At 44.3% G+C, this 17,471-nt stretch overlaps 1 protein-coding gene across 1 annotated transcript in view; it reads left to right on the top strand.

Moving 5' to 3' along the window:
• The window catches only part of Mccc2 (methylcrotonoyl-CoA carboxylase 2), a 60,167-nt gene extending 50,642 nt beyond the window's left edge, over positions 1–9,525 (top strand). The window contains exons 13-17 of the mRNA XM_027401636.2: positions 104–170; positions 3,108–3,264; positions 3,622–3,736; positions 5,754–5,839; positions 9,023–9,525. Coding sequence (XP_027257437.1) covers positions 104–170; positions 3,108–3,264; positions 3,622–3,736; positions 5,754–5,839; positions 9,023–9,140 — 543 coding nt within the window. The 3' untranslated portion in view covers positions 9,141–9,525. The remainder of the gene's footprint in view (positions 1–103; positions 171–3,107; positions 3,265–3,621; positions 3,737–5,753; positions 5,840–9,022) is intronic.
• The last annotated feature ends 7,946 nt before the right edge of the window (positions 9,526–17,471 follow it).

The raw sequence follows: 17,471 nt of genomic DNA, 5'->3' as shown, positions 1-17,471 counted from the left end.
CAGCCAGATCCACTGTCTCTGACTGGAAGTGTGGGCACGGTAGGATGCTTGCTAGGAGTCTGTTTGTTTTTATAGAACTAGTGTTTCTGTGTTGTGTTTACAGGGTGCTCACTTCGTCCAGTTGTGCTGCCAAAGGAAGATCCCCCTGCTGTTCCTGCAGAACATCACCGGTGAGGCCAAAGTTGTTCTGCTCATGTACACCTGGTTCAGGGCTGTGCTGTGCACCGTGGCTCATGTGTTAATGCAGAGCGTGTTCATGAATACTGAGGTTATCATGTGTTCTGAGTGAAGCAGTTTCCGTATCACAAGCTTTCAAATGGCTTCCCTTGACTCCTGCTCATGTGTCCCTTGTCTTATCACTGACAGAGAAGGTGTCCAACTCACTGTCTCAGTATCCTAATGATTCTAAGCACATGCTATGGGCATCTCCTTACCTTTCACCATACAGTGAATTCTATCTGAAATAATGTCAATCAGTTATCTATCTATTCTTTGGGGTGTGTGTGTGTTAGAGGCCAGTGGTCAACTTCAAATATTATTCCTGAGGAGCTGTCCATCTTGTTTTTGAGCTGAGGTGTCTAGACTGGCTGACCACTGATCTCTTAGGATCCTCCTGTTCTGTCTTCCTAGCACTGGGAGTACATTGTCCACTGTACCACCTGGCATTCTACGAGAGTGCTAGGGATAAAAGTCAGGCCCTTGTGCTTTGTGGTAAGCATTTTATTGACTCAGCCATCTCCCCAGTCTTGAACTAATGTCTTTTGAAAATGTGAGTTTCCAAGGAAGCTGGGGTGGGGAGTTGCATTTTAACCCCAAACAGTGGCCTTACCTGTGACCAGAGTGAGTTCTTTTTTACATCTGAACTTCATGTTCCATAGATGATCATAAAGCTGGAGTTGGTGGGTTTTGAGGGCTTCTGCTGAAGGGTTTAGAGATTCTCTGCTCTGTTTTGTCTGTTACCATGTTGCATTGTGTTAATGTAGATGCAGATCTCAAGATACATTGGCTACCAAGAAACTTACTTTCTTTGGGACAAAGAGACTATTTTTTTAGACTGGGTTCTACTGTGTAGCTTTGCCTGGCCTTGAACACAGTACTAGACTAGGCTGGCCTCGAACTTACAAAGATCTGCCTGCCTCCTCTGCCTTCTGTTTTCTAGGATTAAAGACATGCACCACTACACCCAGCTTTTAATTAGTTGTTTAGGTAAGGCAGCCTCACCATATATACCATCCAGGCCTCTCAACTTGGAGCAGGACATTATATAGTAATGGTGCAAAATTCATTGTGTGTTATGCTCAGATTCAAGATAGGTTAGATGGTGTGTGTGTGTGTGTATTGTTGTTTTGTTTTTCCAGTGTTTGGGGTAGAAACCAGGGTCTTAAGCATGCTAGGTAAGTGCTTGTCACTGACCACACCCTCAGCCCTTGATGAACTCTGACAGAAATTAGTTCCAGATGCTGACCTGAGAATTCCCCACATGATGACCTGCTAAGAACAGACAGAAAGGTCTTTGAAGTTTTCACCACTTTTAGGGACCTCATTTCTGACAGTGACTCACCACCAGGAAGTTAAACATTTGCTTAGACAATTTTCCCATTTTCATTTTGTTTTGCTTTGTTTGTGCTGTTTTTGAAGTAAAGGCTGACGTTTGCTTTGCAGCATTGCGTATGGGGAACCTGTGAGACGCTGGTGTGTAGATGGATGTACGATATGCCACTGAATAAATCTGGGGCTGGGGAGGGGCATCTTAGCTAGGGATGAAAGTGTAAGTTCTGTCAGGATGAAGGCTTAGGCTAGTCTTCAAGCCACTCTGGTTTTTCTCTCCCTGTCCCCCTTCTTTTTTTTTTTTTTTTTTTTTTTTTTTGTAGTGCAAACATTTTTTTGGGGGGGCGGGGAGTAAGAACTCAGAGTTTCAGGAAAGAATACAACCACACTTTTTTTTTCCTACAGAGCTAAGAGTATAGGGCGATAGGAAGCACGACTTTTCAGGGTTTTTTGTGTCTGTGTGCTTGTTTGGTTTCTCTGTGTGCGAGAGTATGTGTATGTGTGTGTGTTTACATGGTGGGAAGGAGAAAAACTGGGTGAAGTGGCTTCTCTTCTTTTGGAGGCAGATTGTCTGCAGAGTTGCTCAGGTGTGGACTTAAAGAGAGTTGATTCTTGGGGGCGGCTGTGATAGAATGCTCTGGAGAGATAAGGTGTTTGTAGTAAAGCAGCTCTGAGCTGCTCTGAGGGGTGGCAGAGTGGCAGACCTCAGCAAAGGCAAGGGGCCCTGCTGTGGTCCCTCAGTGTCCCAGCATGTCCTGCTGTGGTCCCTCAGTGTCCCAGCACACACAGTTTCTGCCTCGGGATGCTGGACTGAATTTGATGACACGGTGCTGGGTATTTGCCAACCAAGAGAGGCAGTCAGACAAGCAAGTCTACCTGTGTAGGGGAAAGAAATGCCCCCTCCCCCAGAGCCTCAGGCTGGGAGGGGGACACCGAAACCTGACTTTGTAGTTCTCAAATAAGAGAAGTCCTGCCATGGACTGCATGCTACAGCTGCAGACCACTTTCCAATGAGTTGGGGCTTGAGGAAGCAGAGGAATCCTGTAATTACCAAGGAAAACCATGTTTTAAATCTTGCTGTTGAGCCCCTGGCAGGGGACTCGGCATCCCCATGAAACATTAATCTTTATTTCATCAAAGTTTTAAGCAGTACTGCAGAAGGAACAGTCTCTATTTTAAACCAGGTCAGTGGATATGGAAATCTTCCAGACTGGCTTGCCGGGTGGGCGGTTCCTTTCCTGTGGCCATGTTACAGCCTCTCCCTGTCAAGCCTCGGCTTTCAAATGCTCCCTGGAAGACAGATTGCTTCTGTCTGTTGCTCAAAGATCTGTGTGTATTGAAACAAAGTGTTTTAAGGACATCTAAAAAGTGGGGAGAGGAATTTTTGTTTCAACCCTTTAAAGCACACGGTGGGGTATATACTCCTATGTGACTCTTTTGTTAGTATACGAAGCCTTGCAGTGAAGTTAGTTTAGGCCAGGGCTTGACTGTACCTTGGTGGAATTGATTTCTGCATGCGCATCTATGGCTCAGGGCTGTGTCTCTATTCTCTCTCCTAGGATTCATGGTTGGTAGAGACTATGAAGCTGAAGGGATTGCCAAAGATGGTGCCAAGATGGTGGCTGCTGTATCCTGTGCCAAAGTGCCTAAGATAACTGTCATAATTGGCGGATCATATGGGGCTGGAAACTATGGGATGTGTGGCAGAGCATATAGGTGGGTGATCACCACAGCTTTCTTTGAAAGAAATGTGTTTCATGTATAATTACAAATGGTCATGTTAAGCCAGTCAGTGGCGGCACATGCCTGTAATCCTAGCTCTTAGTAGGTGGAGGTAGAGGAAATCAAGAGTTCCAGGCCAGCCTAGCTACACAGCAAATTTGAGGCCTGTTTGGGCTACAGAGGACCCTGAATACAAGCAAAACAAAAATAGATTACCAGTGTCTTCCAGGCTCTGGATATAAATTGACATTCAGCAGACATTATTTTTAAATCTAGAGTGGCGCTCGGCTTGCAGGCCTTTGCCACCATGTCTAAATGGATGAATTTGATGATACCTTTCTTTTCTCCCAGCCCAAGATTCCTCTACATGTGGCCAAATGCCCGTATCTCGGTGATGGGAGGAGAGCAGGCAGCCACTGTGCTAGCCACTGTGGCAAGAGACCAGAAAGCCCGGGAGGGAAAGCAGGTAAGTGAATTCTTTCTTCATGTGGGTTTGGCCATTACCGACAGAGCACCCAGGCTACCTGTGTGTCTGTGGGGAGGGTGATGATGCTCCACTTCCCAGTCTTAAGCGTGCCGAGCAGAAATTCCGGAGCACCAGACACAGACACACTGGCTTCTTACTCTTCCGTAATTAGTGAGAGCTAAGGAAATCCATTTACTCCTTCTGGGCCCAAAGCAGCAGACCTTTGATTTCTGTTTTAGTTTTACATTGTTGCTGAGGGTCCCTGAGAGAGATTCAGTCACCTACTCTGAGAGCTGGGTAGCATTTGTATTCTGTGATAGTCCGACTGTGGAAGATGGAGGGAAGCGAGTGCAAATGTGATGAAAGGCAATCAGACGGTTGCTCTTCCGGTGGGTTCTTTGTCTTCAGAGCTTTTGTATGAGTATTTAGTTCCGACTTTTAATGCCTTTGTTTTGAGCACTAGGTCTGGAAATGTAGCTATGTGTTCTTAGTGTGGCTTATGTATGCTATGGTCTCATCATAGGAAAGATAATGTGGACACCTCCTTGGTGTATGACGTAGGCTTTGCCCTGCCAGCAGGGATCATGTGGTCAATGATGGGGTCTGCAGAGCTGGGATGGCACTAAGCCACTCGTGTCTCTCTCTCCTACTTATCTTTGTGTGCCTCTGTGTGTGTACATGCACACATTCATGCATGAGAATGCCCGTGCATGGGAGGTCAGGATAATCTCTGGTGTTGTCCTCCCTGTCACCTTGTTTGAGAAAGGGTCTCTTTGTTGTTTTTCTGTTGTGTACACTAGGCTAGCCCTCTTGTGAGCTTCCAGTGAGTCTCCTGCCTCCATCTCTCATCTCCCTGTGGAAGTGCTGGGATTACAGCTTGTGCTACATGTCCAGCAATTACATGGATGCTAGGGATTTGAACTCAGGTCCTTATAGTTTTGAGGCAAGTACTTTTACCCACTGAACTCTCTCCTCAGCCTGCCTCTTTGTCTCTACCTGGTAGCAGGAACTCTGTAGACTTAAGTCGGTGTTTTAAATTAACTTTAGTGTCAGTTAATATTGAAACAAAGTGATAGCTTTGCTTTGTGTGTGTGTCTAGGTGGAGGAAGCTCAAAGGGGTGCTGCTGCTGCTGGTGTAGGTGGGAGAGTAAGTCTGCCTGATGTTCTGAAGGCATGTTTCACCTTTAGCAAACAAAAGCAATCCCTTGTTAAGAAACCAGTCTTTGGTTCATTTGATGTGTAGATATTCAAACCCTTTTCATATATGCAAATGCAGTGTCAGAGGCTCTTCCTCCAGTGGCTGTTACCTCTATACTTAAGTATGTATGTGAGGGGGGGAAAGGTTTACTTGAAGTAACTCATTTAAGTATAGCTGTTTATTTACATAGTTATTTCCACACTGGAGGTTGAAGCCAAGGTCTCCCAAATGCTAGGCAAGTGCTGTATCACCCTACATCCCTAGCCCTGGAATATTTCAAAGTTGAAAAATCAATTCTCCTATAAAGATCTAGAATTAAAGGATTAAAGGTAAATTCCACTATGCCTGGCCTTCTCCATCTTTTTGTTGTTGTTTTTCGATACAGGGTTTCTCTGTGTAGCTCTGCCTGTTCTGGAACTCTCTGTAGACCAGACTGGCTTTGAACTCAAAGAGATCCACCTGTCTCTGCCTCCCAAGTGCTAGGTTCAAAGGCGTGTGCCACCATGCTACACTGTTCCCCTTTTTAACTAGAGATTGTTAAATGCTTTCTAGTTATATAATATGACTCACATCCAATATTATAGCCTGCAGGAACATCCTTGGCTTTGGCTTTGTGTTGTATGACCTCAGTGTGTTGTCTTTGACAATTAAACCTGTGTCCCAGGTGAGGCCATATATGTTAAAGCATCATTTGTGATCTGTCTGTGACTGTGCAAGTGTTAACTACACCATAATTATTCACAGAGTGTGTCTTTCCCAGGTTCTCAATAGGAGTCAGTCCTAGGGACGCTCGCTGACTTACTGTCTCTTTTCTTTCAGTTCTCCAGTGCTGAGGAGGCAGCTTTGAAAGAGCCCATCATTAAGAGGTTTGAAGAGGAAGGAAACCCTTACTACTCCAGTGCAAGGTGGGAGCAGGCCTTCTCTCTACCCGTGAGGGGGGACTCCTGACATCCAGGGCAGCAGCTGTACAGAGACCTGAACTCTTGGGATGGTTGGCAATCATAGGAGGATAAATGTAGTATTTGGCTGGATATGATAGTGCAAGCCTAATATCCTGCCATTTGGGCATCTTTGGCAGGAGAACTGAAGTTTAAGGTGAGCCTATGCTACACAGAAAGACCTTGTTTAAATAATGAAAGTATTGCTTGGACAAACAGTTACTTTTATACTATCATTCATTCATGCTAAACTGCTGTCGTCCTCCCAGGCTTGTGTTGAAGCTCCATCTCATTTCCCCTAACCCCACCCACTTGGGGTATCCATAGAATGGTATGGCCCCATAACCAGATATTGGCCCATGTCAGGAGCTGAGAGTAAGAGTCCTAATCTTGGGTGCTACACACATCAGGAGTTAATCCTAATGTCTGCTTGAGCACATGATTTCTGTGTGGCCCCCCTGATTGTTTGGTTGCTCCCTTAGTTTAAGCACGAGGTTGACTGATCACACACATTGGCACTGGTTAACAAGTGTGCTTGCATACTCAGAAGGTGATTAGTCACAGCCAGGGTCCACATGTCAGTGCCAAGTAATTACCTCAGACACCATCGTGGCTGCTGGCTGTTTGTTTTCTGCACAGCATAATCATAATGAGGTAATCAATTCTTGATGCCTGTCCCAGCTGGAGACTGCTAGTACGTGCTTTCAGATGGTTTTTTCAATAACTGTAATGTTCAGTGTTATGAAGACTAATCTAAGCCATGTCTTCCTCCTTGCCTTGGGCAGATGGAGAAAAGAATAAATACCAGTGTCTCCTAGGTTATGCCTTGAATCATGCCCTTTACTGGTAAGGACAGCCTGGAGAGAAGAGAGAAAGAAAATAAGAAAGTTAGAACCCATTTTAGTCATTGGGATTCATCCCCCATGGCCGGCAGTGCTATTGGCAATAGAGTACAAAGACTAAAGTGTATCGTTAATCAGTTTCAGTTCAAATAATAACATTTGAGATTTTTTGTTGTTGTTTGGCAACAGGATCTCATTATAGCCCAGATTGGCTAAGTAAGAATGGCTAAGGGTGGTCTTGAACTCCTTGATCCCCCTCCTACTTCTGGAGTGCTGGGATTTCAGGCCCATGTCACCACTACAGTTTATACAGTGCTGGGGTTGGGGTTGAACCCAGAGCCCCTGATAGTAGATCAGCACTCTACCATTTGAGCTCCAGCCTGAGAATATTTGTGAATTTTCAAAAAGTCTGTCTTTATGCTAATTTGTGTGTGTGTGTGTGTGTGTGTGTGTGTGTGTGTGTGTGTGTGTTTGTATTTGTTTCCCCACAGACAGATACTGTGGGGATCATTAGTTATTTAATTAGCAACAAAGTACTTCATAATCTTTGCTTTGAGCAACAAAGGTGTATCTCACTTTGCCATAATGCAAACAGACATTCAGTAACAGCAGCCAGTAGAGGCAGATGCACTATAGAAAGCCATGTAAGAGATCTAAAGTAAATACAAAGCATATATATAAGCTCACTGACATTTCTGCACATGAGGGTTTGGCTGAAATGCTCAGGGACAGTTGAAATATTCAACTTGAAGAATAGAGAATTTTATATGAACCTAAAATGCATCACCTTTTGGGAAAGATCTCACCCTTTATTATTGTCATACTAACATTAATACTTGTTAATGGATTAAATTCAAGGCATCATTGTGAACACAGCTAAATAGATATATCTTTGGAAATAAATGTGGAAAGACAGGAGGGTTTGCCTATTAATTTGAAAGTGCTTAATCATACTGTTGAAACAGTTGTTGGCCTGGAGACAGCAACCTTCTCCTAAAGAGGATTTTCAAACTGGTTTGGGGTGTTCTTGTGCTTGGGGAATCCAAGATTAGTAGCGGTTCCCTGACTTGCTTAGGCTTGAACATGGTGGAAGCTGGTTTTCTAGAGTAACTCCTGTTGTTGGAGACTCTGTTTCACTGCCTGTTATTCTAGGGATCAAACCTTCTTGTACATACAAGACCAGTGAGTGCTTCAGCCCTGGTGTTCCCTTCATCTTTTATGGCACACGTGTAGGTCTGCTCAAGTGTTGCCCTCAGACTTCCCCAATCAGTCTTTAATGGCTGTCATCGACAAGCCCCTCCATCATTGCTTGAGGAGTCTGTTGTTCACAGGCTCCAGAGGGATAGCAAATCCACCTGTTCACAGTTCTGAAAACAACCTGTTGATTGGCCATTGATCCTTTAGAGTCCCTAGATGAATGCTTAATGGGCAAAGATGTGATTCCTGGCTGCCAGTGTTTAATAATCGATGTGACGTCCAGAAGCAATGTGCGTAGAGAAGGCAGAACAGCTGTTTCCTAATAACTCCGCAAAAGATGCCATTCCTCTTTTGGCAAGGGGTTTCACATCTGCAGAAGGCTGAGGCAGGAGCCCCACCACAAGTTCCAGGCAAACCTGGCCTATAGAGTGAAATCTATCTTTTAAAAAACTTCAAACAAGACACACACACACACACACACACACACACACACACACACACGCACGCACGCACGCACGCACACACACACACACACACACACACACACACACACACACACCAAAAAGTATTATTTCTCATTGATTTTTCCTTATACATTTGAAGGTGTCAGTGAGAACAAATTAAAATCTACTCAAAAGTTTCTCTTCAAAGCAGTTTAAAGTTATTTTTTTCATTGTAACAAAAAATAAAGAACAGCCTTTTAAGTTATTTATTAGTAAAATGTAGCAAGGTTTACACAGTGATTTTGGAGTTGCTAAGGCTTTTGGGTAGTATGTTTTTAGCAGTAAGGGCGCTGGGTTGTGCTTATGGGACTCTCCATGTTAATGACAAAAGCTTATCAATGCGATTGCTACATTTCGTGAGTAGTAAAGGAACAGGAAGTCATCCTTAAAGCTTGAAGCTCCGTGTGGCATCCTTGGGTGCGAGAACTGCCATTCTTTTCTTTGTTCCACTCTGAAACATGACTTCCGGTCAGCGACTCCAATACACAGGCGCTAGTCAAGAGCGCTCTGTGCTGTGTGAGGGAATCCTCTCAAGTGATTCTGAGCATGACAAGGAGGGATGGCGGCTCAATGTCGAGTTCACAGTGACTATTTTCATCTTTCCACAGGCTGTGGGATGATGGGATTATTGACCCCGTGGACACCAGGCTGGTTCTGGGACTTAGCATCAGTGCAGCCCTCAATGCGCCCATCCAGAAGACCGACTTCGGCATCTTCAGGATGTAACCCAGATATGGAACCTGTTGCCTCACGTACACACGCCATAGGTATACATGCCACATGTACAAAAATGAACATGTGTGTAACTAAGCCTTAAAAACTCGAGATTTACTGGACATGCAACTGTCACAGGGGATTCTTTTCTCAACAGTACACATTGCACTTTTTTAATTGTAAAAATCAATGAGAATATCTGCTTGATGAGCTTTGGGTTTTTTTTTTTTTTTAATTTTTCTCAGAGACATTTTCTGTGGCTCATTTTTTATCACCCATGAAATGAAGAGAGTAATTTGCAGTTACCCTTTGAGAACCACAAACAGTATGAAAAAATAAAACTCTGTACATTCTCAGGTTGTTGAGATGATTAATATAAAATTGTATTACTCCTGAAGCGATTGTTTTCTTGATTATATTTGATATTTCAGCACACACACGTGTGTGTGTTTGTGTGTGTGTGTGTGTGCGCGCGCGTGCATGTTTGTACTGTGTGTGTGACTGTGTGTGTGTGTGCAAGTACACAACATGCAGGCAGAGATCAAAAAACCAACTTCAGGCATTGTTCCTCAGGAACTAGCCACACTTTTTTTTTAAAAGATGTATTTTATTTTTATTTATGTGTATGTGTTCGGGATGGGGCAGGGGGTAGCCACACAACAGCACAGGCTGTCCTGCAGCTGCAGTCACAAGTGCTTCTGTAATGTGGGCACTGGGAACCAAACTGAGGACCTCTGGATGAGCAGCAAGTGCCCTTTAACCACTGAGGCATCTCCACAGCCCCATCCACCTTGTTCTTTGAGACATGTTCTGAAATTCACTGACTCAGTGAGACTGGCTTGCCAGCGAGCCTCTGGACGCCGCTTCCCCCACCACCACCACTGTAAGTGTGCCCCACCACACCTGGCTTTGTGGGTTTTAGAGGTAAAATCGGGTCCTCATCTTATATGGCAAACACATTACCTACTGAGCCATCTTCTCAGCCTTCAGCACACCACACTCAGTTTGAAGGAGCATCTATTACTTTTATTTCAGCCACCATCCTGTCTCCCCCTGTAGGAGTCAGACTTGCCACTGTATGCATTCTGGGCTTTTTTTCCATCCCATTCTTCTCCTCTCACTCTGTGGTTTCCAGGCTTCACTGCCAACAGCCTTCCCCAAGGTCGCCGTTGACCTCCATATTGTTGATACCAGTGGGTTCTTTTTCTGACCTCACCAGATGATGGGACTCTGTAGCATCCTAGTTAGTTGGACACGGCCCACTAAAATGTTGTCCTTAGCTTTCATGGTGTAACAGTGGGTTTTCACCAACATCATTAGTTCCTTTTGTAAGGTGTTTCCCCTTGAGATACATTCTCCCTCACTTTCATTATTTATCTTGGTTTTCATTAGTAAATGCAAGCATTCTCATGCCAAACTATCCAAATAACACCTGTATCCTTTTTTTCTTATGATAGAATCTGTCAACTTCAGCTATTTTTTAAGAGTTTAAATTTAATTCAGAACAAACAAAAACTGGCCAGCTCTAAATGTGACTGTATCACACCCCATGCCAAGGCTCAGGGCTCATTACAGAAGAGGGGCAGAAAGATTGCTGACAAGGCCACTGAGTGTTTGAACTCACAAAGACTATGGCTACATGCACAAGACCTGCAAACAATCAAGCCAGTCAAATCCCAGCATGAATAGGGTGGGGCTTGTGAAGTCCCACTCACAGCTAAAAAACTATTGGCAATTGATGGCTGCTGAGGAAACAAGAATAAGTTCTCTTCAGGGATGCAGTGGCCCAAAATATCATTTTGTTATTTATTTGAATATATTTTTAACCACTCCCCTTGCTTCCCTCTCCCCTCCCACCCTCCCTCATGCTCCCCACACTCCCAATTTACTCAGGAGATCTTGTCTTTTTCCCCTTTCTAGGTGGATCCATGCATGTCTCTCTTAGGGTCCTCTTTGTTACCTAGGTTCTCTGGGGTTGTGGCCTGAAGGCTAGTTTGCTTTATATATCATATCCACTTATAAGTGAGTACATATTATATTTGTCTTTCTGGGTCTGGGTTACCTCACTCAGGATGGCTTTTTCTAGTTCTGTCCATTTGCTTGCAAATTTCAAGATGTCATTGCTTCTTACCACTGAGTAGTACTCCATTGTGTAAATATACCACATTTTCTTTATCCATTCTTTGGTTAAGGGGCATCTAAATTGTTTTTGGGTTCTGGCTATTATGAATAATGCTGCTATGAACATAGTTGAGCAAATGTCCTTGTGGTATGAGTATGCATCCTTCGGCCTTAGATGTAGTCTGCTGTATCTGGTCCTTAGTCCAGCCTGTCTACTGTAGAATGAGAATGGCCCTTCTGACCTGGCCATGTAGCCATGCTGTTCCCTTGTGAAGACTCTGCAGTGGCTGAGGAGGAGCCCATACTCCAGTGGTCTCCATGGTTCTGCTCATCACATTTTAACCTCATCTTTCAAACTCCTTATGGGAGAATGATCACACCAATTTCAGTCTTTGGTTCTTTGAACCTACTTAGTCCTTCTTACATGTTTTCTACCAGGCTCTACCTGACTGTACCATTCTACTCTATTTTTCAGCATTAACCATTCATCATAAACTCTTGACGATTCCTATTGTCTGTGACTTTCCCAGGCTTTATTGGTATCCCACTGTATGCTCTTGTGGAACATAATCTAGTTCCTTTCCCTCCAATTAATCATTCAACCATAAGTACTCTTTCATTTTGTCCACCTGCTAGATTGTAAACTCCATTTACCTGTGTCTCCAATGCCTGGGACTTGAAAGTACTCAGTATTTGTTCAATGAATGGGGGAGGGGAGGAAATCCTTTTTGTACCTGATGTCATTAGGCCACGTATTTTTCTTATCAAGTGATCAATTCTATAATCAATTCCAGTTATCAAGTATTTCCCTGATAAAGTTTCAGAAGTGTTCAGGAAGTCAAATTAATTTGTGGAAGAGAGGCATAGAAATACAAGATCACAATTCTGAGGTAGTTGGCGTTTTTAGAACACATTAAATTAAAAAGTGTGTGTGTGTGTGTGTGTGTGTGTGTGTGTGTGTGTGTGTGTATGTTTGTGTATGACTGGGTGCAGGTGTGTGCATGCTGATAGGCATGTATGGTCAGAGGACAACTTTTGGGAGTTGGTTCTCTCTTTCCATCATGGGATCTGGGGCTCCAACTCGGTGTGTCAGTTGTATTGTTTGTGATTTTTATTTTTATTTTTTGAGACTGGGTTTCTCAGTGTAACAGCCCTGGCTGTCCTGGAATGCACTTTGTAGACCAGGCTCTAACCTCAAACTCACTGAGATCCACCTGCCTCTGGCTTCCAAGTGCTGGGATTAAAGGCGTACACCCCTACCACCTGGCATGGTTTGAGCTTTCACGTGCTGAGCCATCTTCCTGGTCTGGGAACACAATGTTTGAAAATAGGAACACAGATCCATTTTTATCACTTTTGATTAAATTCTTGAGGGGACAGCATCAAAAAGATGCTGTGTTGGGTGTCCTCAGTGGGAAGGTTGCCTTGGAATTTAGCATGTGTTGTTTCCATGGGCATGGGTCGTCTCTCCCAGATGACTCTGTTTTTGCTAACATTGCTGTCAGGAGTTGCTGATTGTCCTGTGTTTCTTATGCATCTGCACATCTCCCAACACAGGAGAATCCTTTTTCATCTTGGGTATCGGCACCTTCAGGTTTAGGAAGAGATGTGTGCTCCAGTTAGTGCTGGATATCCACATCCAGCCGTCAGAAACTGCCATGCACTCTAGTCTTCCAAACATTTCTGCCTTTAGAATCTTGCTCCTGGGAGGCCTTCTCAGATTCCAAGATGGTGGGTAAGCCATATTGAGTTTTTTCAAGTCAGGTAATAAAATAAAATAAAATAAAAATAAAAAAATAAAGTAAGTTTGTATCCATATCAGAAAGCAAAATGGATTTCCTGTTACTACTGGGCAATTGTCCCTTGTAGGAGCTGTCAATGACTAGGAGTTTCCTGGATGTTTAGGGGTATGTGTGCCTTTGAAGGATCACTAATCCCACATCTAAATTAACTGGAGAGATGGACTGGAGAAGATGCTGGATCGGCCAGTCTGGTGTAGGCAGGACTGAACAACAAAGACTTTGTCCCAAACAAGGTGGAAGATGACACCTGAGGATACCCCAGGATGTGCTCTGACCTCCACATATATGACATGGCACATACTCAGACAAATTATAATTTAATTGGTATAATTTTTTAAAAAATATTTTATTTTTGCATTGTGACATAAATTTTGGTTAGGGTGTGAGTTGTGTGAAACAGTAGGAAATATAGAGCTAATTAGTCTCCAAATTTGCCTCTCAGAACTTAAGAGAATAGAAGGAGTCAAGATTACTCTCTCCGACTCCCAGTTTCCAAGAAATATGTTTTCTAATTAGAATATGTCTAAATAGAGCAAGGTAATCATAGCCTGGTGTCATTTATAACAGTTCTTTAAAAATGTTACAAACGACGTCCAAGTAATATGTAGTGATGCCATGTGGGTTTGCATTGTTGTGACAGAAGCCTTTTCCCACCAAACAATTATCTCATTTTTATTTCATGGATCTAGAATCAGAATATTGAGGGTACAGTGGTTTTCTTCAGCTTTTACCTTCAGCTAAATGTGTATGCCATGTCATTCTACCTGTATCAGAGGTAGAAACGTAAGTCACCCTCCTCCACCTGGCACAGTTTTGAGAGTAACAGGCCCTTACTAACAGTCTCACTGGGAACCTGATCTTGGGACTGTGGGATGTGTGGTCACTCTGCTGCTCATCATCTTGGATCAAGTACTGTGGCTTCGAATTAGCTGTTCATACTTCTCCCAAGCCACTATTCAAGGGATCTGCTTTGCAATTTCAAATGTAGATTTCAGTAGACAAGGAATTTTTTTTTTTATTCCCATTCTAGAGACAGAGCCAGGGAAGAGTTACCATGATGGGACAGAGGTGGCATTAGACTTCCAGACTCAGTGGTCAGTGATACTGAGGTCTCTCTTTCATAGAGAGGACCCAAATCAGAGGCTCACACTTATCTTAAGGGAGAGAGGAAGGTATCTCTGAGGGAGAACAAGAGCTTAGGGGGTGGTGATCTCAGAGTGAAGTTGCTTGAGAGAAAGTAATGTCCCATCAACCTGTCACAAGCCAGCTGGAGAGGAAACTCTCAGAGTGCCAATCAGAAGAGCATTCAGTGGCATTTGAGGTCCTGAGACCTAAATAGCAAGAGGTGTCTGTAGAGAAAGTATTCAACACTTTTTCTTTTTGGGTTTTTTGAGACAGAGCTTCTCTGTGTAGCCCTGACTGTCCTGGAACTCACTGTGGACCAGGCTGGCCTCAAACCCACTGAGATCCACCTGCCTCTGCCTCCTGAGTGCTGAGATTAAAGGCATGCGCCACCACCACCCGGCTGGTATTCAATACTTTTAAACCACAGCTCTGTCAACTACATTCCCATATGATGGGGAATGTACTTCTGTGTATGTTCTTATTGATTGTTGAATAAAGTTCTGTTTGGCCAATGAGACTGCAAGTTAGATAGGACTAGGAGTCAAAGAGGATTCTGGAAAATGTAGTAGAGAAGTGGTGATCCAGGCAGGAAGTGACATAGCGAGGAGAAACAGGAACTGTCCTCTTTTCCCCTTCATATCCTTCAGTGGCGCCATGTGAGCCACCGGCAAGAGAGGGTGCCAGCGGAAGGCATCTTCTATAAGATAAGTCTTATAAAACATAGATTTATGATAATTAAGACTGAGCTAATAGATGAGAAATCCTAGTCATTGGCCAAGCAACATTTGAGCCTAATACAAGTTTCTGTGCATTAATTTGGGCCCTAACTGGGGCTGGCCGCTGGTGTAAAGCACACACGTGGCGGTGGGGCTCAGTGGCTTTTGGCGGGAAGATTTATCCTATCACCCATATCTATAGAATAATTAGAAATAACCAGTTCTAGGGACTAGAGAGAAAAGTGGTTAGAACACTTGTTTCTGTTCCACAGGACCTGATTGACTGGCTCACAACCACCTGCGTTTCTAGCCCCAGGGCATCTGATGCCCTCCTGTGGCATCTGAGGGCACCTTCACACACTGGCAGTCAAACATAACACAAAGCAAACATAAATAACCTTTTCTGAAGTTGTTTGTAATTTAAAATCTACCAGTGTCAAAAACTTAGGAAGACATAAGTAAATGAAGTGAAAAACATCTCCATAACCTACTGAAAGACCCCCGAAGAGGCACTTTCGTAGAGGGAGACCCGCACCCAGGAATCAGCGAGGCCACAGACTTGGATGCAAAACCGCAAGAGGTTTTATTAGAGACGCGGGTTCCTGGGGCGACTTAGCTTGTGTGTGGCTAAGCGCGCCGAGCCAAGGGAAAGGGGTCCTTATATAGGGAAAAAGGCACAAGCTAGGAGCAGGGATTCTATTGGATAATTCTAATGAGGCATTGTACAGAGCTATTCCCATTGGTCAATGTAAATGAGGCGCTATACAGGGTTATTCAAATGAGGCAAAGTACAGAGTTATTCAAATGAGGTGAAACACAGAGTCTTTCAAATGAGGCGAAATACAGAATCATTTCCATTGGATGGTTCAAATGAGACACAGAGCCATTCCAGATCAGCATATTCTCAAGGTCTGGTGTCTGGTACAACAGACTCAATTCCCTCTCCCTCCGCGTCCAGATGACTGACCTTGGGGGCAGAGACCTTGGGACAGAGTGTTTCTCATCGGGCAGGGGCTCAGGGGCAGGACTCCAGGCCGGGCTCACTTGGTGTTTGTTCTCGTGCCGGCCCACCTGGTGCTCGTTCTCGGGCCGGCCCACCTGGTGCTCGTTCTCGGGCCGGGCGTGCTGCGGGTGGCGGGGGAAGGCCGCCGGGGTGGGGATCGGGGAAGCCGCCGACAGGAGGAAGAGGAGACAAACTTGAGAAAGAAAGGGCTAAGGGGCAGGGGTCTTTCACTACTTCCCCAGAAATAATTGCTGCTATTATTATTTCCTTGTGCTCTATTTTATTCTACCTGTAAGAATTTGTTTTGCAAAAATGATGCCTTTCATCTTACTCTGTGACCTGTGCCTTCCTCTGATGTGTTCTAACTATACTTATATGTTTACAAGTAATCAATTTCTTCTGTTACAATTCGACATAACATTAAATTATACAGATGCCATTAGATGTACTTCCTTCCCCACTGTTGGACAAGAAGTAGTTCTGATTTCCTACTACTGTGATACTACAGTGTGCTGCTTTCTTAAATTCTCTTCACCTACTTGTGATTGTTTTCTATAATAAACCCCTGGAAGTTGGTAGTTGAGTCAAAGTGCTTAGAGTTACAGGGCATACTGCTCAGCTTTGCTTTGTGAGCATGTTTTTATTATACCAGTAGGATGACAACCGGATACTTGCTCCCAATAGAGTTAAATTGTTTGGTATGAGGTTATGTTTGCTTTCATGGCCTAACAGTTGTGTCCAAATGACCATGTTGTATCAGCAAGTTAAGAACTCAGCATGAGTGCAGGGCAGTCGTGATCAGGGAAAGAACATAGCTGGGAAGCCCACGCTGGTCCTGTGCTGCTACTGACTGGTCGTGGGCACCAGAGGAAGATGGCATAGGACCACAATGAGCTAGCCAGGAAGTTCCTTCCCTTCTTCTCTCTAGACACTCAAGTCTCCACCCCTCAGGTCCGCCCCCTTTCTCCACTAGTCAGTGGCACTGGGTTGAATGGGGCTGAGTTGGGGGTTTGGGGTGAAGGTCAAATAGTGTGGGCAAAGAGCTTTGAAATTTCACATACAGATTTACAGAGGGTTTGGTGGGACTCTCGGTGGAAAACACTGAAGTTTATTTTGCTCTAATGAGCAAACTTTGATGTAGGCAGACTGTGGGGCAGGCTTTGGGGTTCAGCGCAAGTATGGCATGGTACCTGCTCTTTCACAGCGTGTAGCTAGTGACTTCTGAAGATGTTTCCCTTGCTCAGTATCTCCATCTTTTGATGAGTGTGCCCTCATTCCTTGGGTAGTACCTTTCTCTTGTCCTATGCTGTCTTGGTGACTGTGTCCCCGCCTCCCACTCTCACATACTGAGTCTCCGGCAGCTTGACTGGCACTAAAGACAAAGATGGAAGCCTGGTTTGGAATGGTTCCAGTGGTCCCACGGTTTGTTCTGGGATCCCTAGACCTGCCCTGGCTACCAAGACTATGCAAGCCTGAGACACCTTCCATTTTCCCAGTGCTTCTCATGTAATTCACCAGCATTGGGTCTTAGTTTTTGTAACAATAAACCCTGAATGGTGGGATGTCTTGTCAGTCA

Source organism: Cricetulus griseus, chromosome 2 (assembly GCF_003668045.3).
Source record: "Cricetulus griseus strain 17A/GY chromosome 2, alternate assembly CriGri-PICRH-1.0, whole genome shotgun sequence".
Classification (NCBI taxonomy): domain Eukaryota; kingdom Metazoa; phylum Chordata; class Mammalia; order Rodentia; family Cricetidae; genus Cricetulus; species Cricetulus griseus.
This window is presented reverse-complemented; position numbering and strand designations above follow the sequence as displayed.